Source organism: Podarcis cretensis (genome assembly GCF_951804945.1).
Source record: "Podarcis cretensis genome assembly, chromosome: 10".
In the NCBI taxonomy this organism is placed as follows: Eukaryota; Metazoa; Chordata; class Lepidosauria; order Squamata; family Lacertidae; genus Podarcis; species Podarcis cretensis.
The window spans coordinates 63077866-63103022 of record NC_137179.1 but is presented as its reverse complement, the minus strand read 5'-3'; the positions used below and the strand labels follow the sequence as shown (position 1 = coordinate 63103022).

At 44.4% G+C, this 25157-nt stretch overlaps 1 protein-coding gene across 2 annotated transcripts; it reads right to left on the bottom strand.

The window, feature by feature from the left end:
* Positions 1–1883: 1883 nt before the first annotated feature.
* ALG12 (ALG12 alpha-1,6-mannosyltransferase) lies at positions 1884–24779 on the bottom strand. 2 transcript variants are annotated; one of them, XM_079994295.1, is made up of 10 exons: positions 24712–24779; positions 20401–20582; positions 18659–18791; positions 16740–16913; positions 15679–15873; positions 14568–14671; positions 13318–13541; positions 12473–12642; positions 10091–10166; positions 1884–2395 (listed from the first exon to the last, which is right to left on the bottom strand). In XM_079994295.1, exons 2-10 carry the CDS (start codon positions 20560–20562, stop codon positions 2158–2160), a joined length of 1476 nt encoding a protein of 491 aa, XP_079850421.1. In that variant the 5' UTR covers positions 20563–20582; positions 24712–24779; the 3' UTR covers positions 1884–2157. The 2 variants fall into 2 exon arrangements, with proteins under 2 accessions (XP_079850421.1, XP_079850422.1); XM_079994296.1 differs by lacking the exon at positions 20401–20582 and having other exon boundaries at positions 24712–24753.
* Positions 24780–25157: the final 378 nt, after the last annotated feature.

Genomic DNA, 25157 nt, shown 5'->3' with positions numbered 1-25157 from the left:
GAATACAGAAATGCCTTTTCCTCAAAGGGGCAGCTCAGCGTCCCTGCCAGCTGGTTTCAGGCTATTGGCACAATTGTTAAGTTGACTCTAAACCTATTTCTTTCCACGAGGTGCCGTACTGTGGTCACACTGAAAATGTGCTGCAATCGCTAATCTGCCTCGGTTGAAAGTTCCCACTGTATTTCTCTACCACTTGAAAAGCACCACATTTTTTAAAAATTAAAACAATCAAGGAAATGTTGACTTTATTAAAAGGTGGCTTCGCCGCAACGACGGATTAATTAGGCTTTGCATTTCGCAGCCGGAATTCCCAAAATGAGTTGCGATGATTAAAACACACACAAAAAATTATCCCCAGCTTAGTTGGGGAGAGCATGGTGCCAATAACGCCAAGGTTGCAGGTTCGATCTCTGTATGGGGTCAGACCAGATGATCCTCAGGGTCCTTCCAACTCTTTTGATTTGATGCTTCTGTGAAATGGGGTATGGTATTTTACTCCTAATTTACATTTGGATAGCTCTCATTAGCACTTTGAAGGTGTTAGCTTGATTTTTTCCTTTTCTGAGGAGGTCGTCCATTGTGATATATTAATTAAACTGTCGCCTGCTTTCAAAAAGACTAGGGAGCTAGTTCAGAAATGTTACCGGTAACAGGATACAGGGAATGTGTTTGCACCGAACGTTAAAACTCCTGTACTTGGGCCCAGCACATATGGCTGTCATGTTTGAATTGTGCCTTTGCACCTTCAGTAGATACAAGCATCAATCACAGTCACATCACAGATTTTATTACACAAGCTTTGGCCTCTGCATGTTGGATTTCTTGCATGCAGAGGCTATTCAAATGTGACACCAAGACGTGTCCACCCAGAAAAAAACAGGCACTTTGGGCAATCCTGCTTTCCCACACCATGTAGCCAATCAGATTGTCGGAGCAAGCCCAGAACAAATTTAAATTTTAGATGCCGTAGTCCCTAACAACAAGGTATGGAGGATTCCCTGGTCCTGAATGGGGTAACTGTGGACCAGGAGCGCAGCCTGGGAGTCATTTTGGACTCACAGCTGTCCATGGAGGCACAGGTCAAATCTGTGCCCAGGGCAGCTGTCTACCAGCTCCATCTGGTATGCAGGCTGAGACCCTATCTGCCTGCGGACTGCCTCGCCAGAGTGGTGCATGCTCTGGTTATCTCCTGCTTGGACTACTGCAATGCGCTCCACTTGGGGCTACCTTTGAAGGTGATCCGGAAACTACAACTAATCCAGAATGCGGCAGCTAGACTGGTGACTGGGAGCGGCCGCCGAGACCATATAACACCGGTCTTGAAAGACCTACATTGGCTCCCAGTACGTTTCCGAGCACAATTCAAAGTGTTGGTGCTGACCTTTAAAGCCCTAAACGGCCTCGGTCCAGTATATCTGAAGGACAGTCTCCACTCCCATCATTCTACCCGGACACTGAGGTCCAGCACCGAGAAGCCAAGTTAGAGAGAACCAGGCAGAGGGCCTTCTTGGTAGTGGTGCCCTCCCTGTGGAATGCCCTCCCACCAGATGTCAAAGAGAACAACAACTACCAGACTTTTAGAAGACATCTGAAGGCAGCCCTGTTTAGGGAAGCTTTTAGTGTTTGATGTATTACAGTATTTTAATTTTTTTTTTGAAGCCGCCCAGAGTGGATGGGGAAGCCCAGCCAGATGGGCGGGGTATAAATGATAAATTATTATTATTATTATTATTTTATTAACAACAACAACAACAACAACAAAGGTTTTTACCTAGCAGTCAGCTGTGGAAGGTGGGGGGTGGGGGACGGACACACACAGTTTTTTACCTTTCACATTTACGTAAACGCACAAGAAATAACATAAAAACACGACACATCTGTCAGATGTTTCAAAGTGTGCACCACATCTTTCTGGGACACACAATAAACAACTGTCTGCACGATTTATTTATTTTTTGGTATCAGGTTTTAGTTGTGTGGAAATACATATAGAATGTGCCATATATATTGACATATAAATGCATGTCTATGCGATCCTCTTGCAAGAAAGGGAAGCGGGGGGGGGGGTCTCCCAATCTTCCACAGCCACTGCGTTCCAGTTTGCAACTGGCGCAACATCACTTCTCTGGCAAACGTATGCGGCACTTGTTTGCAAAATTACGTTCCGGCCGACGTGGGGAACTTTTCCAACAATACTAATTTGGATTTCAAGTTCAAAGAAACAAGAGGCAGCACAGTAAAATTCAATCTGATCCCACTGGTCCCATGTATGTGCGCCAGCACTCGGTGAGTCTTCTCATAATGTGACAAGTGAACAGGGTTCATCTCCATAAGTATATGTGTGTAAGAAAACATGAGTGGGTCACCTGGCATGAGGTCTTCCCGTTTGTCATACCTGTTAAGGGAACAAGCAATAAGAAACTGCTATAAGTTTTCTTTTCTTTTCAAAAGTAAGACCAGTCTGGAAATAAGCAAGGCATAGTAGTGGGAGCATAATAAAATTTTATTATTATTATTATTATTATTTTCACATGCTGTCCCCTTTTCTTTCTTTTTTCTTTTTGCTTCTATTCATTCTTTTATTTATATTTTATATTTATTTACATTTTAAACATTCTTTTTTAATTGTAATTTTATTTTAACAAAGTAATAAAAAGGTAAAGGGACCCCTGACCATTAGGTCCAGTCGTGGCCGACTCTGGGGTCACGGCGCTCATCTCGCTTTATTGGCCGAGGGAGCCGGCGTTTGTCCGCAGACAGCTTCTGGGTCATGTGGCCAGCATGACTAAGCCACTTCTGGCGAACTAGAGCAGTGCATGGAAACACCGTTTACCTTCCCACCAGAGAGGTACCTATTTATCTACTTGCACTTTGATGAGCTTTCGAACTGCTAGGTTGGCAGGAGCTGGGACCGAGCATCGGGAGCTCACCCTGTTGCGGGGATTCGAACCACCAACCTTCTGAGGTCCTAGGCTCTGTGGTTTAACCCACAGCGCCACCCGCGTCCCAACAAAATAATAATCATAAGTAAATAAGAATTAAGAAAATGCACCCCACCACCGAGACCATTCCATGGTAACTCCCCAATCTCCCAAAATTTCAACACCTCTGGCGATGGTTTGACCCCTTTCCGTTTTAACAGTACGCATTGTACAAACACCCTCCATATCTCCTCAGAATCATTTCTCCTGCATATTCCCCATCTTACCTTAATGGCACATATTAATTTATCATTAATAGTTATATCCCACACCTTTTTATGCCATTCTTCCATTTTATATTCACCTTGCCCCTTCCCCTTCCTAGCTATCATAATTCGTGCAGCTGTCAATAAATTTGTGAGCAAGTCCTTCATAGGAAGTCAGAAGAAGGATACTCTTTCCCACTTCCTCTTTCAGCTCTATGTGCTTGTCAAAGCTCAGGTTAATTCTACTGGATCTGACCTCCACGGCCCATGGCACTCACTCAAAAAACCTGCAGGGACAAAAAAGGTTGCCGACCTAGGGCTACTGCAACAACTATTCCTGCACTATACCCAACTTTAGTAAAGGTAAAGGGACCCCTGAACATTAGGTCCAGTCGTGACCGATTCTGGGGTTGCGGCGCTCATCTCGCTTTATTGGCCGAGGGAGCCGGCGTACAGCTTCCGGGTCATGTGGCCAGCATGACTAAGCCGCTTCTGGCGAACCAGAGCAGTGCCGTTTACCTTCCCGCCGGAGCGGTACCTACTTATCTACTTGCACTTTGACGTGCTTTCGAACTGCTAGGTTGGCAGGACCTGGGACCGAACAACGGGAGCTTACCCCGTTGCGGGGATTTGAACCACCGACCTTCTGATCGGCAAGTCCTAGGCTCTGTGGTTTAACCCACAGCGCCACCCGTGTCCCCTATACCCAAATTTAAAACCCAACAATAAAAATTGCACATGCCACACAGCTTGTGACGCTGGACTCGTAATTCACATTACTCTCTGCTGTCATGGTGAGAAATAATAATGCTAGGCAACAACATCAGGAGGGCAGTGTTCAAAATTTGCCAGGCGCATTTTGCACCTGGATATTGGCCTCTTGCAACCAAGTGAAGACGCCCGGGCACCAGGATGGTACATGACGTCTCCACCATCTGGAGGTTCCTGCCTGGGAGATCCTTGGATCTTGACTGTTTTCGGCACCACGTCCCGTAGAATTCTACCCATGATATTTCATCTGCACCATCAGAATGAAGCAGCCCTGGTAGTAGCAGTCCTCAACTTCCACCTCACTGAGATGCTCCAGAAGGACACTATGGTCCACAGTATCAACAGCTGCCCAGAGATCCAACTGAACGAGCAGAGTGGTTCTCCCTCCATCTCCTTCCTGACAAATATCCTCCACCCGGTGGTGCCAAGGCAGTTTGAGTGCCATCACCAAGCCTGAAGCTAGGCCGGAATGGATCCCAGTAATCGGTTTCCTCCAAGCATGCATGAAGAAAACCAATGGCTGATGCCAAGAGTGGCAGGGAGTGCAGTTAATAATGCGCATGAGTGTCTTGTGATGTCTGCGCCGATGGAACTGTGCTGGTTTTGCCAGCCTCTGCTCCTTGGTTTGCAAAGGCTCGTGAGTTGCTTCTAGAGCGTTCACAACGATCTGCGGAATTTAAGCGGGGGAAATGGCTGAGACTGTTCCAGCGTGGAAGGATTTGGGTTGTGGTGGGGCTCCAGAGCCACATTTTCTCTCTTTCGCTCTCTGTTGCATATAACTTTTATTAAATTTTCTGTTTTACTCATTTTTACATCCCTAAACTATAAATGACTTCCTTTCTTCTCTTTCCACAGTTCATTTTGCATATCATAAATCCTTGCATTTTTTACAGAAACTATACCATTCAGCATTCCATTATAACATCCATCAAAACTTATTTACACTGTTGAATTTATCTTAATGCTGCCAGCGTTTTCAGCTGTACACAGTTATTCCCCATATATTCAATAAGCGTTTTCCAATCTTCTCTAAATGTTTGTTCTCATATTCTATATGTTGGCAGGAGCAGGGACCGAGCAACGGGAGCTCAGCCCGTCACGGGAATTCGAACCGCCAACCTTCTGATCGGCAAGCCCTAGGCTCTGTGGTTTTAACCCACAGCGCCACCCGCGTCCCCTTAGCAAGTCTACTTGAAGTTAAATACCATCGGTAAATCATTTTCAAGTAGTTCTCCTTCAAAGAATAACAGCATGTTATTCGAGAGCCACATTCATATAAGGACAACCTTCACACGCACAACTCCCCATCCTTTTTCCGGGCAAGAGAGAGGCATCATCGTTCAAGGTCACATTCCAGTCCCTCAAAAATGACTACAGAAGGGGGCAGAGCACAGTCTGTGAGACAGAGTAGCCTAGGCAGTTTGCCCAGGAGAAGATAGGTCTGCGGCCCACATTCAACTCCTGGGCCATAAATAGAACAGTGCGGAAAGAAACATGGGAGGTTATCTATGATGTTCTAGGGAGCAAGGAAGATTTTTTTAAAAAAATGCCAAACTCAGGCAATTTTTTAAAACTAGGCTGTTTTGCCCATCCCATCACCCTACTGTTTTGTAGGTGAATAGCACAGACACTTATTTGCACTTCATTTCATTAAAAAAAATAAAGGATCGTGGCAGCTGTTGCAGAAAGGAGAGGTGCAACATTAGACCTGCAGACACTGAAATCTGTCACTATCTACCCCAAAGAGTATCTAGCATAGATGTCACGAATACAGCGGTACCTCAGGTTACAGTCGCTTCAGGTTACATACACTTCAGGTTACAGACTCCGCTAAGCCAGAAATAGTACCTCGGTTTAAGAACTTTGCTTCAGGATGAGAACAGAAATCGTGCTCCGGTGGCGCAGCAGCAGCAGGAGGCCCCATTAGCTAAAGTGGTACCTCAGGTTAAGAACAGTTTCAGGTTAAGAACGGACCTCCAGAACGAATTAAGTTCTTAACCCGAGTATCACTGTACCCAAATCAACTGTGAAGGACAAAGTGGGCATAGGTCAGAATGCCACATTGAAACATGACTGGAATGGGCTGCCAACCAGGAGAGGAAGGTGCTACACCACGGCGAGCCTGTGATAGGGGGCATCAAGCCTTTTCTGTGGGGTTAAAGCAGCAACAGGGCACAGCTGCCCAACTTGTAGCGATGGCAGAATGCCTGTGCGCATCGACTAAATGCAGCGCTGCCCACTATTCCAATTGCAAAAAGATGCACGTCTTATTCACCTCCCCAAATCCTAAAAAAAACATGTACTTCCCTTTGCTATTAAGAATGCCCCAGAGAGAGGCATTAAAATTGATACAAGTTTCTTTGGGGATGCTTCAGGCAATTTAGCTGCATTTTCCAGACAGAAAGGAGAACATGATGTGCACATAAAACACTGGTCCAGTAAACATCTCATTAAGTCTACCTCATTTGCAAACTGTGTCTACGGCCAAGATGTAAAGAGCGTTTGATGTCTTTATTCTTTTTAAAAAATTAAAAACTGGAACCTGCCCTTAATGCTAAATCAGACTTGAGGTTTGTGAATAACAAATAGAACTGCATCCCTTCCATCAGTCTTCGTCTATTCCAAAGCATCTGAGATTAGGACAATGATTTCAAGTTCAGCGGATGTGATTCCTATGCAGCATTGAGCCCTGCCTTATTTTAGACACAACGCCTTATGGTCAGTGGAGGTCGCTACTTTATACACACCTAACTTGGAGTCTAGGACGCGGGTGGCGCTGTGGGTAAAACCTCAGCGCCTAGGACTTGCCGATCACGTGGTCGGCGGTTCGAATCCCCACGGCGGGGTGAGCTCCCGTCGTTCGGTCCCAGCTCCTGCCCACCTAGCAGTTCGAAAGCACCCTTAAGTGCAAGTAGATAAATAGGTACTGCTTTATAGCGGGAAGGTAAACGGCGTTTCCGTGTGCTGCTCTGGTGCCGGTTCGCCAGAGCAGCTTCGTCACGCTGGCCACGTGACCCGGAAGTGTCTGCGGACAGCGCTGGCTCCCGGCCTCTAGAGTGAGATGAGCGCACAACCCAAGACTGGCCCGTACGGGCAAGGGTACCTTTACCTTTTTAACTTGGAGTCTAAACCACTGAGCTTCTTGGGCTTGCGGATCAGAAGGTCAGAGGTTTGAATCCCCGTGACAGGGTGAGGTCCCGTTGCTCTGTCCCAGCTCCTGCCAACCTAGCAGTTCGAAAGCATGCCAGTGCAAGTAGATAAATAGGTACCGCTCCGGCAGGAAGGTAAACGGCGTTTCCATGCGCTCTGGTTTCCATCATGGTGTTCCATTGTGCCAGAAGTGGTTTAGTTATGCTGGCCACATGACCTGGAAAGCTGGACTTAACCGTCCACCCCCCCCCCCCATATTTCATCTTCACAACAACCCAGTGAGATGAAAAAAGTAAAAAGAACCCTGGACGGTTAAGTCCAGTCAAAGGTGACTATGGGGTTCTGGTCTCATCTCGCTTTCAGGCCAAGGGAGCCGGCGTTTGTCCACAGACAGCTTTCCAGGTCATGTGGCCAGCATGACTAAACCGCTTCTGACGCAACAGGACACCATGATGGAAGCCAGAGCGCGCAGAAAGCCATTTACCTTCCCGCTGTAACAGTACCTATTTATCTACTTGCGCTGGTGTGCTTTCGAACTGATAGGTCGGCAGGAGCTGGGACAGAGTAACAAGAGCACACGCCGTTGTCCGGATTCGAACCGCCGACCTTCTGATCGGCAAGCCCAAGGGGCTCAGTGGTTTAGACCACAGCGCCACCCGCGTCCCAGGTTAGGCCAGTTGCCATCTCTTAGCCTAACCTGGGTTCACTGTCTGATTGGGGATTTGAACCCTGCTCTCCCAAGGTCCTAGTCTGGCACTCTAACAGTTACGCCACCCTGGCTCTTCTCACAAACCACACAGAAGGCGACGCAAACCTCTGTAGCAGACCACTACAGTGGTGCCCCGCAAGACTAATGCCTCGCAAGACGGAAAACCCACTAGACGAAAGGGATTTCCGTTTTGGAGGTGCTTCGCAAAACGAATTTCCTATGGGCTTGCTTTGCAAGACGAAAATGTCTTGCGAGTTCCTGCGGGGTTGCCCCCCCTTTTTCTAAGCCGCTAAGCCGCTTATCAGCTGATCCGCTAAGCCACTAAACAGCTGATCCGCTAAGCCGCTTAACAAATGATCCGCTAAGATGCTTATCAGCTGATCCGCTAAGCCGCTTATCAGCTGATCCGCTAAGCCGCTAATAGCGCTAATCCGCTAATGGGCTTGCTTCGCAAGACGAAAAAACTGCAAGACGAAGAGACTCGCGGAACGGATTCTTTTCGTCTTGCGAGGCACCACTGTACGACTCTTCCTCGCTAGCAATGGGTGACAAATTGTTCTGATTGTTCCCCTACTTTTTCACCCTTGTGCATCAGCTCTGCAACACTCGCTTGGCTTCCTCCGGCATCAGGGAAAAGTAGGCAGCGCATAGACACCCGGGGAGCTAAGGGAATAGCCAGGCTGGCTGGCTCCAGTTAATCGCACCCATTAATGTCTTCAGCCCTGTGTTAGCAGTGCAGCCTATCTGAACTACAGGATCTGCAGCCCAAAATATCTAAGAGGCACCAGGTTGGCCAAGGTCCGGCAGAAAAGAACAACAACAGGGCAGTCTGCTCCTCAGAATAATCTCCCTCCATCCCTAAGTATGAAGAAGAAGTCTTATGCAAAACAGTGCAGACTTTTTTGTTTGAGGAACCTGGCCCGTCACTGGGCAGATGCTCCCGCCCTCATAAATTGGGTTGCAGTTGCCAGCTGCACGTAATCTAAGCTAGCTGCTAATTGAAACAGTAAGTATGGGATGCTTGCAGGAGAAAACCAAACACCTGGCTGGCTCCTCGAGTAATACTTTGCCCCCGGCTACTGAAGAAGCTGTCATTAAGGCGCAAGCTCTGCCAAACACTATTATTCAGCCCCGTCCTTTCATCCTGGTTTTGTCAAGCTGATGTGCCGTCAGTCACCGGAGGAAGACAATCAGCCGCCAGCCATTTTTCTTGAGGTAGATTTGAGGCACGGTGATGAAAAGGCAGCTCAGGTGTCCTATATGAGTCACTGAGTTTATGTAGGTGCTCAGAGCTGAAACACGGGCTCCTGCCAAAGGGCCGAGGCTTCTCACACACATCTTAATCGTGCTGACATCCATTTAACTGAATTTAGGCAGTTCTGAAGGTGAAGCGCTACCCAGTTTGGGAAAAAGATTTGCCTAGATTTCCATTAATGGGAAATGGGAAGATTCCTTTGTGAACTCTGGCAATATAGTAAGCCCACAACTTTACTCAATTTGCAGATTGCGTCAAAAGCCAAAACTGCCTCTAGAATAGAATCCTAGTTCTTATTCGTATTAAGAAGAATAAGAAATCAAGATAACATTTTCATATTGTTTTTTTTACAAAAGAACGGAAACGGTTTATTGAATATTTACTGATAAATTATAAACAGATAAAAACATTGGCAGGATTATGGTAATAACCTGCAGTTTTATAAGAGTCTATATTTAAAGAAGATGAATAAATGAGTAAATTCAGTTAATTTGGATATACAGAAGGTACGATAAACAAATTTAAGGAAGTGCAGACAGAGGCTGAAGGAAATCTTGAAATGTCAAAATGACAGTAAAATTAGTGAAATGTATAAACTTGAAAAGCATAAATAAATAAATTGTTTAATATTAATGATAAAATAATAGAATCCTAGAATTGTAGGGTTGGAAGAGACCCCAGGGGTCATCTAGTCCAGTGTTTCCCAACCTTGGGCCTCCAGCTGTTTTTGAACTACAATTCCCATCATCCCTGACCACTGGTCTTGCTAGCTAAGGATGATGGGAGTTGTAGTCCAAAAACAGCTTGAGACCCAAGTTTGGGAAACACTGATCTAGTTCAACCCCCTGCAATGCAGGAATATCAGTTGTCGTGCAACACTTTATCTAAATTATACAATTCGGAATTTGAACAAATGGTATTAATAATTGTATTATAAATTGGTATAGTTATAATGAGGCTATTACTGGACTGTAATGGAAAGCGAATAAAAATTATTATTATATTAAAAAAATCTTACTTCCAATGCGAATTCACTTCTAAAAACCGAGACACTCCGGTCTGCGCTGCAGCTGCATCGATATGGACGGAAACATCTGAGGAGAGAACGAAACAGTGCTTCTAAATAAACAGGAGCTCAAGACAGAAACGCTTGAAGGGAAGGAGTAAAACTTAATCAACACTGGGGTAGGGAGAATTTACATGCTTTTTAGTACAACCCCGTGTGTTGTCCGCCAACAGATGGACAGATGGACCAGCGATATCTAGAGAGCACCACATCGGATGAGCAACTGAGAGCCAGGATTTTTTGCTGATCTGCTACTCAAGATCTGCCACTGAATCTACCTGCCGCCCAGGGAATTTAAATCAGTGAATTAATAGGTGGCTACTTAACCTTTCCCTCAGCCACTGGCCACATTTTAAGCACTATGATGTCATCCCCCTCACTGTGATGTCATTCCCCTCCCAGAGCTACGGTCCTCACGAGTTCCTAGTGAAGAGGATCTTTTTAAAACCATTTTTGGGAACCGTAGCTCCGGGAGGGCAACAGTGGTCTCCTAACAGCTCTCGGCACCTTTAACAAACGACAACTCCCAGAATTACTTGGGAGAAATCGTGACCTCAAAGTGGTATCTGGGCCTGGGCAATGCATCGATACATCGCCCGGGGCCGGTTTGAGGACCAGAGTGTGATGGCGTCTTTGCCCGGTGGTGTATCACAGGTGAAACTGCCGCCATTCCCGAGTCAGGAGAGGTGCCACCGTTCACCCACGATATGCCACCAGACTTACGCGCCATCATGCTCTGCTCTTCAAACTGAGAGTAGAAGAGGAGGAGTTTGGATTTGATATCCCACTTTATCACTACTAGAAGGAGTCTCAAAGCGGCTAACATTCTCCTTTCCCTTCCTCCCCCACAACAAACACTCTGTGAGGTGAGTGAGGCTGAGAGACTTCAGAGAAGTGTGACTAGCCCAAGGTCACCCAGCAGCTGCATGTGGAGGAGCGGAGACGCGAACCCGGTTCACCAGATTACGAATCTACCGCTCTTAACCACTACACCACACTGGCCGCAAGGTGCCAGAGTCGACGGAGCTCGTTTTCCCCTTGGTGTGCCAGGTGTTGGGAGGGACTCGCTCTGATGTGTACAGAAGAACAAGCCACCTTGGGCCGGGCCCCACAAGGCACTGGTGTGACTTTGCCGTCACTCCCGCTGAGGGATCAGAGGTGGTCTCACTGCATTGTGTCAGGCTCCAGGGAATCAGCTTCCTCCCCCATGGCCGATCAAATGAAAGGGAATTCTTACTAGTTAGCTTCTTTAATAGACACAGGGAAGGACAAAAGAAAGCATCTAATTAGAATTGCGGTGCTCCTAATTAAGGTCACTCCCTGCTCCGTCCCAATTAATGTACAGTGGTACCTCGGCTTAAGTACTTAATTCGTTCCGGAGGTCCGTATTTAATCTGAAACTATTCTTAATCTGAAGCACCACTTTAGCTAATGGGCCCTCCAGCTGCTGCCGTGCCGCCAGAGCACGATTTCTGTTCTCATCCTGAAGCAAAGTTCTTAACCTGAAGCACTATTTCTGGGTTAGCAGAGTCTGTAACCTGAAGCGTATGTAACCTGAAGCGTATGTAACCTGAGGTACCACTGTACGTCATTCCTATGTCTTGTAATCTGAGCTTGGAGCCTCTGTGTTTTCTTTTGTGACACTTTCTGAGCTCTCCAGGACTTTGGGGAAGGGGGGTGGGTGTTGCCCAGAGACTGTGAATCTGTTAACTCTCTCTCTCCTACTGTTTCTTCTGCTAGCTCTTCCCCATCCAGTATTTCCCAGCTTCTGCCTTCTGAACTATGCCCCTCTGCAAACCACTCTTCCAATTCCAATAAGCCGCCCAGAGTGATTGGGGAAACCGAGCCAGATGGGCGGAGTATAAATAATAAATAAATTTATTATTATTATTATTATTATTATTAGTAGTAGTAGTAGTAGTAGTATACTGTCCTCCTGCTCCTGAGAAGATTCAGGATCAGGATTAGGAGGAGGGGGAGGGGGATCCTCCTCAACATGGTCCCTAACACATTGCCTTGCAGAACCAGACCCAACACAGCTCGTTTCTTCACCAGCTTTTTAACATCACAATGTATCACCGTATCACAACATTTGGCTGGCGATACATCGCAGTGTTGAGAACCTGGCGCCGCCCAGCCGCAGTGGCATTGCGGTGTATTGGACATATGTGGTGAACATAGGACAGTCGCTTCTCCATTCCGAGCTGCCTCCTCAAAGCAGCTTCCCGAAGCCGAGCGACGCATCTGCAAACGCATAAACGACGCCCACCACGGACTGTCACAGGACCCGAGCCCAAAAGTCTATTCCTTAAGTTTCATCTCGGCTTCACGCACCTGCCATTGGAGACACTAACTGGTGGAGTTTCTGCATGGCGACTCCTCCAGGATAATTGAAGTGGGAAATATACAGCGATACTCCCGAGTAGACAGCATTAGCTAGAAGGTGTACTGCAACAAAGAGAGATGCCAACTTATACAAGCAAGACTTCTTGTAGTTGTTTAGACTGCAAAGGAGAAAAGGAGACGAGACTTAGCGGCTGATCTTGTCTTTGTGTATTATATCCAACTCAAACACAGTTGTAACTTGGAAGTCGAACGCCTTGGCTCCCAAACAAATGATTGAAATCCAGAAGTGAGTATTCTGGTTTGCGAACGTTCTTTGGAACTCGGACATCTGACGGGACTTCCAAGTGGCTGCAGGACCTTCCTGCAGCCAATCAGAAGCCAGGCATTGGTTTCCGAATGTTTTGGAAGTCAAACGGACTTCCGGAATGGATTCCGTTCGACTTCCAAGGTATGACTGTACAGGGTGAAAAAAACCCACATTAGGGGTGCTGATCTTGTCTTCCCATAATATATCCAACTCAAATATTGGGGGGACAGGGACGACACATACGTTGGGGTGGCTGATTTTGTCTTCCTGTAATATATCCAACTCAAATACAGGAAAAAAAACCACACGTTGTGGTGGCTCAGTGAGTAAATAGAGAGAGAGAGGATATGAATGGCTTCTAGGCCAACATAAATCCACACATTTTTCTTCCTTCAGGTCAATTTTACCTTGTTAGGTGAGCCTTGATGTAAGGAGGCAACTCAAAGTGATTCTAAAACTGGCAAGTAATGCATTACCAATAAAACAAAGGACAAAAGGATTTAAAAAAAAGAAAATCTTAACTTACATTCGTGAGCAGCCTTTGGCAGCCACAATATTGAAGATTGGGAAAGTGTATATAATAAACCGCAGTTCTTTGTGTGGGAGAAAGGAATACAGAAAAATAAAGCCAAGAGTGGGTAGAAGTAATATTCGAGTCCTCCTCTCTCCTGCACCTAGTGGTATGAATAGAATACTGCAACCCAGGGCGCGAGGCATGGCTGAATAAAAATACCACAGGAAAGGAGAAGTCTACAAAAAAAGAGTTAAGGATTTTTATTTTTTTTTAAACTGCCTTTTGGAATGTTTCCAGTGAAGAAGCATGTTACGTACTCACAGGCCCTGAATCAAGACAAAAGTTCTATTTTAGCTGAATACAGAAACACTAAGAATGTGTTCCAGTTTTTGAACGTTTTTCGGAAGCTGAACGTCCAATGTGGCTGTTGGCTATTGTTTCCAGGGCGCCTGCACCAATCAGAAGCTGCACCTTGGTTTTCAAACATTTCGGAAGTCAAACGCACTTCCGGAACGGATTAAGCTTGGCGCGTTTGTTTTTGCTATTTATTTTGCGTTTTTGTTTTTGAGGCTTTTTTCGGTTCATTTGTTTTTGTGACTGTGTGGAATCCCAGTTCAGCTATTGATTGATTGATTGATTGATTGATTGTGTGGCTTCGGAAATGAATAAAAGCTGACTATCATCAGTGCAGGTAAGAAAAGAAAAGAAATTTATTTTTTATCATCTACAATACTGCCTTATTTATTTTATAGTGCAGTATGATGATTATTGCTTTCATTTTATGGATCAATGGTCTCGTTAGATAGTAAAAGTCATGTTGAATTGATGTTTAAGGGGTTGTTTTTAAAAGTCTGGAACGGATTAATCCGTTTTGCATTACTTTCTATGGGAAAGCGCGCCTTGGAACGGACGTCTGGAATGGGCTGAGTTTGAGAACCAAAGTACCACTGTGTTCCCATATAGCACAGCTTTGTGAAAGGGCAAAGTTTGCATAGAATCGTAAAGGGACCCCAGGGGTCATCTAGTCCAACCCCCTACAATGCGGGGATCTTTTGCCCAACATGGGCCTCTAAACTCACAATTGAAAGTCTCAATCAGTCGAGCCAAAGAGATAAAATAAGAGGGTACGATGTTACGTAATGTGATTATATGTAAAACCAATAAAAATCAGAGAGAGAGAAACTCACAGGGCATCAGCTGGACAATCATGCCAGCTCAGAATACCTGACTTCACTGATGCTGTACCACACATTAAAGGATACTCCCCAGTTGGAACTTTTATTTAAAACGGTGTTATACCAAAGCACTTTCCCCTCGGGCCACAGAAGCTGCCTCCACAACACAGAATCCAAGGCTATGGTGAGGCCTAAAAGAAAGCAAAATCCCAAAGTGAAAAGGAAAACACTTTTTCTTTTCTTTTTCCCACTTGAAGAAATGAATTTGCTTCCCATATAGACATAAAACACAATCTGAATTACAGTTGAATAAAAACCTTCACTCTGGGCTGAAGTAGCAGGCAGGATTTGAAATACAGTGGTACCTCGGGTTAAGTACTTAATTCGTTCAGGAGGTCTGTACTTAACCTGAAACTGTTCTTAACCTGAAGCACCACTTTAGCGAATGGGGCCTCCTGCTGCTGCCACGCCGCTGGAGCACAATTTCTGTTCTCATCCTGAAGCAAAGTTCTTAACCCGGGTACTATTTCTGGGTTAGCGGAGTCTGTAACCTGAAGCGTATGTAACCTGAAGGGTATGTAACCCAAGGTACCACTGTATAAGCAGCTGATTATTGAAAGAAATAATGATATCAGGGCTTAGATAATAAGTTTTAAAACAGCTAACAAAAAGGAGTAGTAAAAATAAACATCAGGAAAGGTGGGGTGGGAAGTCTAGAAGACGTTATGTATGTATAAAAAAACTATATGATGGTAAGTGATTTGAAATATCTTTGGAGACTATATTGTATATAAAAAAATAAAATAGCTTTTTGATGTTAGGTGTTTAAGACTTAGTTTTTAGAAAGGGGTTATCTCTTCACTAGTCCAAATGTGCATTTTAATTGTTAAATATTTCTAGGCCATCGTTGCTTTTCAGCTTCAAATCTTTCAAAGCAGTCAATTCTCCCGAGGCAGTTTCCTTTATTGTTATAAAGCAACAACACAATTTCAGTAAAATACTTCAGAACAGTAATTAGAAAGATCTCCGAGTCCAGCCAAGCAATCCGTAAAATTAATGAAGCCATTTCGGAAGGCTGTTCAAAAGCAGAAATAAAAATAGCTACTAATAACCCACAGCCAACCTCCGGTTCGTCACAGAAACGCATCGACGCTAAAAGCAATGTGAAAGAAAAATTGATCTTCAAGAAAAGACTTACCTAGCCAGAGAGCCCCTGCAGGAACACTATAGGAAAGCATTTTCACAAAGGAGAGCCTTTTATTAAATAGGGTTATCAGAAGCATAAGACCCAGGAATATGCAGAGCTCAGATCTGAAGACAATAATGGCCAACGCCGACAAACAGATGAACGAGCGGTGCTTTTGCTGAATCCAGGATGTAACTGCCAGTAGAACTGGTTGACAAAGAAACAAAAGAATCTGTCAGATTAGGGTTTTAAAAATAACAACATAATTTTCATTAAATTTTCTGTTTTACAATTTAAAGCATTTACTTAAACAACCTTAAAATATCAATTTCTTCTCTGTCCATGGTTAATTTTGCATACTTTGGCCAACCCTCCCCTAAAAAAAAAAAGGTCAACAACTCCTGGCAATGACAATGGGTCGATCACAGCCAGTTTTTTAATACCGTGAGTAGATCACAGTCTCTTAGAAGTTGGACGTGCCTGAACTAGACCATTCAGTATTCCATTATTCCATTCATCAAAACTTATTTACACTGTTGGATTTATCTTAATGCTGCCCACCTTTTCAAATGTACACAATTCCCACCCGTCCCCCGTATATTCAATAAACATTTTCCAATCTTCTCTAAACGTACATTCTTCTTGTTCTCTTATTCTATATGTTACGTTATATGTTAAGCTGCGCATATTCCATCAGCTTAAGTTGCCATTCTTCTTTGGTTGGGACCTTGTTCGTTTTCCATTCTGGATTACCATATTTTTTGCTCTGTAAGACTCACTTTTTCCTTCCTAAAAAGTAAGGGGAAATGTGTGTGCATCTTATGGAGCGAATGCAGGCTGCGCAGCTATCACAGAAGCCAGAACAGCAAGAGGGATTGCTGCTTTCACTGTGCAGCAATCCCTCTTGTTGTTTTGGCTTCTGAGATTCAGAATATTTTTTTTCTTGTTTTCCTCCTCCAAAAACTAGGTGCGTCTTGTGGTCTGGTGCATCTTTTAGAGCGAAAAATATGGTAACTACTGATCAAGCGGCAAGTTACTTCAGTCTAAAGGCAACGGCGGGTAAAACTGCTTACCGACGGGTAGTGCAAACACGTTGGGGAGCGTTCGAGTGCAGTAGAACATCAGGTGGAATTGTGTCGCAGTTATGAGACAGAACATTGTGGAGACAGTCGGACCAAACTGCTTTCTCACTTCTTTGTGCAATCGCCACAAGGCATAAATCACGCACAGCCCCAGGCTTCCTCGGACTTGCATAGAAATAAAACAAGGTGGGGAGGGAGGACAAATGTTATTTGTAGTAGAAATGGAAGAATCGACTGCTGCGTCACAAGATTACTCTGGCATTCTAGAGTAATTTAGAGCATTAGAGATTGCAGCAGAGGTGAGGAGCCTGTGGCCCTCCATGTGTTATTTATTTTTACTATTAATAATAATAATAATAATTTATTGACAAGTTTCAATTATTTTCAGAGTTTCCAGTTATAAAGAAATAAAGAGATACAAAGAAAAAGAAAAGAGAGAAAAATAAAAAGGCACAAAAATGTGCAGGGGGGGGGGAATTATATAAATATATATGAAAAATACTCTAACCCATAAATATAAGTTTGGTAAGGTAAAGGTAAAGGTACCCCTGCCCGTACGGGCCAGTCTTGACAGACTCTGGGGTTGTGCGCCCATCTCACTTAAGAGGCCAGGGGCCAGCGCTGTCCGGAGACACTTCCGGGTCACGTGGCCAGCGTGACATTGCTGCTCTGGCCAGAGCCAGAGCCAGAGCCAGAGCCGCACACGGAAACGCCGTTTACCTTCCCGCTGGTAAGCGGTCCCTATCCTAATAGTTGTGTAAATATTAATAGCTACTGCATTTTGTATAACTCATTCAAAGTTTCCAATTATAAAGAAAAAAAGTGATATAAAGTAACAGAAAATAGAGAAAAATAAAAAGGCACAAAAATGTGTAAAGGTTGGGGAGAAAACATTAAATGAATATATATGAAAAAAATACCCTAACCCATAAATAAAAATTTGGTATTAATATCCCAATGCTAATACTAATACTACTAATAATTTATTACTTATACCCTGCCCATCTGGCCAGGACTCCCACTCTGGGTGGCTTCCAACAGGATATTTAAAACACATTAAAAAATCAAACATTAAAAACTTTCCTAAACAGGGCTGCCTTCAGATGTCTTCTAAAGGTCAGGTGGTTGTTTATTTCCTTGACATCTGATGGGAGGGCGTTCCACAAGGCGGGCACCACTACCACGAAGGCCCTTTTTACATATTAATATGTAAATATTAATAGCCTACTGCATTTAGTATAACTCATTCCAAGTTTCCAGTTATAAAGAAATAAAGTGATCCAAAGAAACAGATAAGAGAGAAAAATAAAAAGGCACAAAAATGTGCAAAGGGGAAAAAATATATGAATATATACAAAAAATACCCTTACCCATAAATAGAGATTTTATAATATTATCCCAATACTTATGCAAATATTAATAGCCTACTGCATTTTGTATAACTCATTCAATGTTTCCAGTTATAAAGAAATAAAGAGATACAAAGAAAAAGAAAAGAGAGAAAAATAAAAAGGCACAAAAATGTGCAAAGTGGGGGGGGACATTATATGAATATATACAAAAAATACCCTAACCCATAGATATGAATTTGACATTATTCTAATACTTATGTAAATATGAATAGCCTACTGCATTTTGTGTAACACATTTCAAATATTGTCATATTTATCCCAGTCTGCATCTGTAAGCAGCCATTCATAAGTTGCAAATGTTCTCATATTGTCGATCCACTTATTGTTGTTGAACTACAACTCCCAGAAGCTCCAGTAAGTGTGGCCCATGCTAAGGGATAATGGGAGCTGTAGTCCAGGATCATGGTTTCCTCATCCACAGTTTGCAGACTATTACAGAGCCCCCCCCCCCCCATTCCTGAAAAGGGCCTTTTTTGACTTGAGCAACAGATCTCATACCTATCAGCTGGGAGTAAAACTTGGACATTTGCAGCAGTGACAGCACACAGACGGCTGGGCTAGAAAGCAGCGCGACAAACAATGGGCCAAGGAACGTCCTCGGGACAACGCCAGGAAATTCGTGATGATCATACTGTCGTTGAAAAACAAAGAGGCTATAGAAAGGTAGCCGACAAATGTTGCAAATAACAAATATACGACCCACAAAACAGAAAGCGCACATTTTCTATGGCAATGGTAGTTCTAAATTCAGTGGGTCTGCATAAACGGGAATGTGCTCTCCAAACTATTTGCTCCAGAGTAGCCTTGCTGGTATTTGTGGAGGTAATTAAAAAGACGAGTAGTCTAATCCTGAAGCAGCAATTCGCCTAATACAGTACACTTCCCCAAGAGTTCCCTCTGGAAGGATTACTGTACTTTTCAGGGTATAAGACTCTGGTTTTTCCCTAAGAAATCATGCTAAAAAGTTGTGGCTGTCTTATACATGGGGAGTGCATAGGGTGGACGTTTGATTGGTTGCTGTAGCAGATGTCAGCAGTTATTGTGCGTGTTGCTGGTTGCTGCATCAATGCGTAGTGTTGATTGGCCGATGCAGCAGCAACTGGGCAGGCGATTTGCAGCTTCTGCTGGCGAGGGGACAGATGGAAGTTGGCTATAGCGATGGGTGGGTGTGGGTGAGAATTTTTTGGCATTCCCCCCTTTAAAAAAGCTCAACAACTCTGCAATCCTCTGCAACAACTTTGGGGTAATCCTTCCTTTAAAAAAAAGTTCAACAACTTTGTGCCATCTCCCCCATTTACATAAATTTTAGTCCCCAAAATTGGGGGTGTCTTATACATGGGGGGGGGCATCTTATAGACGGGAAAGTACGGTATATAAAATATTGGTGAGGCACCCATGTCCTCCTGCTGTTGCTAGACTCCAATTCCTATCTATACATATGTGGGGATCAGACTTGTACTGAATTCAATCCAAATATTTTGGCTTAGCAGATGTGGGACAGCCTTTACTTCGTCATCTGTGCAGGGAATAATAAACTGATAAAACATTTTCCTCTCTAAAGGTAAAGGTAAAGGGACCCCTAACCATTAGGTCCAGTCGTGACCGACACTGGGGTTGTGGTGCTCTTCTTGCTTTATTGGCCGAGGGAGCCGGTATACAGCTTCCGGGTCATGTCACCAGCATGACTAAGCTGCTTCTGGCGAACCAGAGCAGCGCACAGAAACGCCGTTTACCTTCCCATCAGAGCGGTACCTATTTATCTACTTGCACTTGACGTGCTTTCGAACTGCTAGGTTGGCAGGAGCAGGGACCGAGCAATGGGAGCTCACCCCGTTGCGGGGATTCGAACCGCCGACCTTCTGATCGGCAAGTCCTAGGCTCTGCGGTAACCCACAGCGCCACCCGCGTCCTTTCCTCTCTAGAGGGGCATAAATACGGCTTCTTTTTTCATCCATGCCTCTGAACATGGGATGAGAATCAAGTGCTTAATCTCAAATCTCACCCCAAGAGAAAAAACATAATGGTGCTCCTCTTTTGACTCCCTCAAACAGTGGGTGTTTGTTTCCATTCTACCACGTCCATCGAAACCCAGAGGCTAAAAATGGAAAGTGTTAAAACCTCTGCTTGGTTGCGTGAAGTCCGCCCTTTCATCCCATGACTCTAGCAACTCAGCAGGACACCAATCGTAAATGGAGGAAGGTTTCGGAAGAAGAACCCTCCCTGAGTATCATCCTGTTCACCTTGTCGAAGTCCAGTTTGTGCCAAAGGATGTCGTGGATGGCCTGAAGATTGAAGCTCTCTTCCACTTTTGCAAATGGGCAGACTGCTAGGTGCACAAAGGCCACAGCGATGATCAACAGCAACAGAAGGTGCTGTCCTCCCGAAGACCTCTTCTCAGCCATGCCGGATACAAAACATCCACCTGCACATGATTATAGTGTGAGATCGAAAGTGAAAAGACATGGAAATGATGTACTGGTTGTATTTGGCTTCTAGTAATGATCACTGCAGATGGTGACAGCAGTCACGAAATTAAAAGATGACTGCTTCCTTGGGAGAAAAGCAATGACAAACCTAGACAGCATCTTAAAAAGCAGAGACATCAGCTTGCTGTATGGAAGTGAGAGCTGGACCATAAAGAAGGCTGATTGCCGAAGAATTGATGCTTTTCAATTATGGTGCTGGAGGAGACTCTTGAGAGTCCCATGGACTGCAAGAAGATCAAACCTATCCATTCTGAAGGAAATCAGCCCTGAGTGCTCACTGGAAGGACAGATCGTGAAGCTGAGACTCCAAGACTTTGGCCGCCTCATAAAAAGACTCCGTGGAAAAGACCCTGATATTGGGAAAGATGGAGGGCACAAGAAGGGGACGACAGAGGACGAGATGGTTGGACAGTGTTCTCGAAGCTACCAGCATGAATTTGACTAAACTGCGGGAGGCAGTGGAAGACAGGAGTGCCTGGTGTGCTCTGGTCCATGGGGTCACGAAGAGTCGGACACGACTAAATGACAACAACATAGTTACTTATCTCATTGAATTGGGAGTCGGATATCTCCATACCATCCAACATTTCTCCAATGAAAATAGGAGTGTCCTAAGGAGAAGGGGGGGGGGACGCGGGTGGCGCTGTGGGTTAAACCACAGAGCCTAGGACTTGCCAATCAGAACGTCGGCGGTTCGAATCCCCACAACGGGGTGAGCTCCCGTTGTTCGGTCGGACACGACTAAACAACAACAACAAGAAGTTAGCAAAAATGTATAAGACAGGTACAAATACCTGAGGGAAATGTAAAGAAAAAGAAGGCACCTTCTACCATATGTGGTGATTGTATAAGGTAACCAAAGCATTCTGGGAAATGATCTATAATGAATTGAAAAAAATGTTTGAAATAACCTTTATTTTACAAAAACCCCAGAAGCTTTTTTATTAGGAAATGTAGGTACCGGCATCACAAAGACAAAAGCCTTTGTACATATGCAACAACAGTTGCACGGATGCTATTAGCCCAGAGACGGAAAGAAGATAAAGTCCTGACCAGAGAGGAATGGCAAACCAAGTTGTTAGACAACGCTGAAAGGGCAAAAGTGACCGGAAGCTCAGGAACCAAGAAGACAAAAACTTCAAGAAAGAATGGGAAAATTTAGGAGGCCACTGTAAGCAGATGAAAACATTAGCAGGATTCTAATAACACTTGTAATGTAACAAACATTATGGACAATATGGAGAGATATAAAATATGGGTTATGAAACCATGTGCAGTGGAAAAGGTTGACAATAGGACCCCTGGAGGGGATGGGGGGGGGGAGTCTAGAGATTCAGAGAAATCTCTAAATATGGATATGTATTTGGTATGGTTATAACTCTACACTTGTAAAATTAAATAAAAATTATTTTTTTAAAAAAGAGAAAGTTAAAAGACAAATCAGTATTTCTTTGCAGAGCCAAACACCGTAGGCAAAAAGAATAACCATGATGCTGGTTTGGGCACCAAGCTGTTCTAAACCAGCACAGCTTCACATTGCAAGCATGTTGAGCTCAGCCATTTCTGTTCCCTTTCTAGTTATCTGGATAGAAGGTATTGCTATGAGTTTGTGGGTGCTAGACCCCCTAAATGCCTGGGTCCAGTAGGTGTTGGAATTTGATTGTGGAAAACGTTATACTATAAGCTAGGTCAGTTGCTTGTGGTTTGTTTGTGGTTTTTTAAATTAAATTTCATTAAAGAAAAAAACAGAACTTATGTTCAATATCCTCTCCTCCCCCACAAACTAAAACATTAATCTACGTATCTTATCAAAGGAAAAAAGAAAAGAGTAAGAAAGAAGAAAAAGAAAGGGTAGAGAGAAGAGAATAGTACTAAGAAAGAAGAAAGAAGAAAAAGTGGTACTTCTGCTTGGAATACGGCACAAAGTCAAAGAATTTCACAGTGCCTTTGCCACAAGTGCTATTAGAACAAATATACCCAAAAACAAAATTGACCCCTTGCTTAACACAAATTTTCCCTAACAAGCAACACAGAAGATGCTTTGTTCACACTAAGTATTTCACCATGAGTTAATTCCCCTTTTTTATTTTTATCTTTGGAAGGATCATTAATTCAGCCAAAGTGTTTGTTGTTGTTGTTCTCAAACAACAGCAGATAAAAGGGAGATGGAATATGAAATACAGCGGAGGTTCTTTTAACAGGGCACACGGCCTTGTCAAACAGCCACCTTAAAAACAAAGCCAGGAAAAATCAATGTACTTCGATTTTTACTAGAGTGTTTTGTTGATTGCCTTGTTTTGCTTTTTTGCCCTTACCAAGTCCTAATGGTCCAACGCCAGGGTAAATCAATAAAGGGGAGAACCAATGTGGAGGAAGCGGGGTTGGTGTTTTGCAGCTCAAATCCAATCATTATTGGTTTCTATTGATTTATTGGTTAGTTTGTTGCTCGTATAGGATATCTTTTTTTATGTTTGATGCTGTTTAGTTTTTCTGTATGTTTGTAAACTGCCCAGAGTGTCTGGGGAAGCCCAGCAAAATGGGCAGGATATAAATTTAAAAGTTATTATTGTTGTTGTTATCTGTACCTTGTACTCAGCACATAACCTGGAAACTGCAATTAAGCCAGAATACGGCAGCTAGACTGGGGACTGGGAGTGGCTGCCAGGACCATATAACACCGGTCCTGAGAGATCTGCATTGGCTCCCAGTTTCTGATCATAATTCAAAGTGTTGGTGCTGACCTTTAAAGCCCTAAACGGCCTCGGCCCAGTATACCTGAAGGAGCGTCTCCACCCCCATCATCCAGCCCCGACATTGAGGTCCAGCTCCAAGGGCCTTCTGACAGTTCCCTCACTGCAAGAAGCAAGGTTACAGGGAACCAGGCAGAGGGCCTTCTCAGCAGTGGCGCCCGCCCTGTGGAACGTCCGCCCATCAGATGTCAAGGAAATAAACAGCTACAGTGGAACCTCGGGTTACATACGCTTCAGGTTACAGACTCCGCTAACCCAGAAATAGTACCACGGGTTAAGAACTTTGCTTCAGGATGAGAACAGAAATTGTGCTCCAGTGGCACGGCAGCAGCAGGAGGCCCCATTAGCTAAAGTGGTGCTTCAGGTTAAGAACAGTTTCAGGTTAAGAACGGACCTCCGGAACATACTTAACCTGAGGTACCACTGTATCCTATTTTTAAAAGACATCTGAAGGCAGCCCTGTTTAGGGAAGTTTTTAATATTTAATGCTGTCTTGTTTTTAACACTCAATTGGGAGCCGCTCAGAGTGGCTGGGGAAACTCAGCCAGATGGGCGGGGTATAATTCATAAATTAATATTAATATTAACCTTGGGCAAGCTAACTGCCTCCATTATTACAAACAGCTGGAAAATAAGCATTATAGGCACCTATACAAGATAGAGGGCATTTAGCGTGTCTGTACCTTCGTTGTGCATAATACCTGCTCCCTGCCCCCCAACTTGGCTACATCCATACTGCCTTTCTTGCAGGGGCATTTATGGGACAGGGATGCGACTTTCTTGCCTCCCTGGCGAAGCACGCATTGTTATGTTGCAAACATGCCACCACACTCTGGATTGAGGCGGGCGATCCTTGAAACCCAGAGGGCATCTTTCGATTGCAACTAGCACCGTTGCAACAAATCAACGACGCCCTCCAAAGAATCCGATTTATTATTATTTATTGCATTTGTAGACCCAGAGGTCGTAGAATAAAATCAAAATACAAAACCACAAAACACATAATCGAAATGGAAGTAACAGCCCAATTTGCCACCCACCCCCGTAAGAAAAACCCACATTTTAAAAGGGCATCGGATCTTTGATCCGACTCTTCTCCCCGTTTACTTCTGCTTCTGTGCCATCCACCCCCCCCCCAAAAAAACACCAAATTTTAAAAGGGTATTGGATCTTTGATCCAACTCTTCTCTTGGTTTATTTCCGCTTCTGCTCTCCATTCCTCCCTCCTTCCCTTCCAGATCAAGCCTGCCAAGCCCATCGGACGGAAGGATGAAGAATCCTGCCCGATCCGGACTGAGGAGGAAACTGGACTTACCCGCAAGGCACCCACGTGGCCACTCTAGGCAAAGCCAGCCCGCGGAGCACGTGATCCACTTCAAGGGCGGGGCCGGACGCGTCAGCTGACCGAAACGCCTGCGGAAGTAAGGGCGCCGAGCTAGCATCCCGGCCATCTTAGGGACTGGCAAAAAGCACAGGGCTTAAATGCAGGGCGCATTTAAGAGCTTGAATGGAGCAAGTGGGAAGGGAAGCTGAGGATCATCTAGTAGTCCAACCCCGTACAATGCAGGAAGAGGCATCTGTCCCATAGGGGGATAAAAGATGCAACCTTGGTAGGGTTGCCATATTTCAAAAAAGTAAAAACCCGAAAGTTGTGGAGCTTTTTTTTTTGGGACAAGCCTAGGGTGAAAATTAGAGTTGTGGAGCTTATTATTATTATTATTATTATTATTTCTAGGGGAACCAGAGATCTTGGGGTTTTTG

What these genes read in the sequence shown, in the direction of transcription:
- ALG12 (XM_079994295.1), bottom strand. Translation starts at nt 20,562, where the DNA reads ATGGCTGAGAAGAGGTCTTCGGGAGGACAGCACCTTCTGTTGCTGTTG. An exon ending in TGCAGGGGCTCTCTGGCTAG is followed by an intron (nt 14,672 to 15,678) that starts GTAAGTCTTTTC and finishes GCTTTCTTTTAG; the next exon opens with GCCTCACCATAGCCTTGGAT. An exon ending in GCCAAAGGCTGCTCACGAAT is followed by an intron (nt 12,643 to 13,317) that starts GTAAGTTAAGAT and finishes TCTCCTTTGCAG; the next exon opens with TCTAAACAACTACAAGAAGT.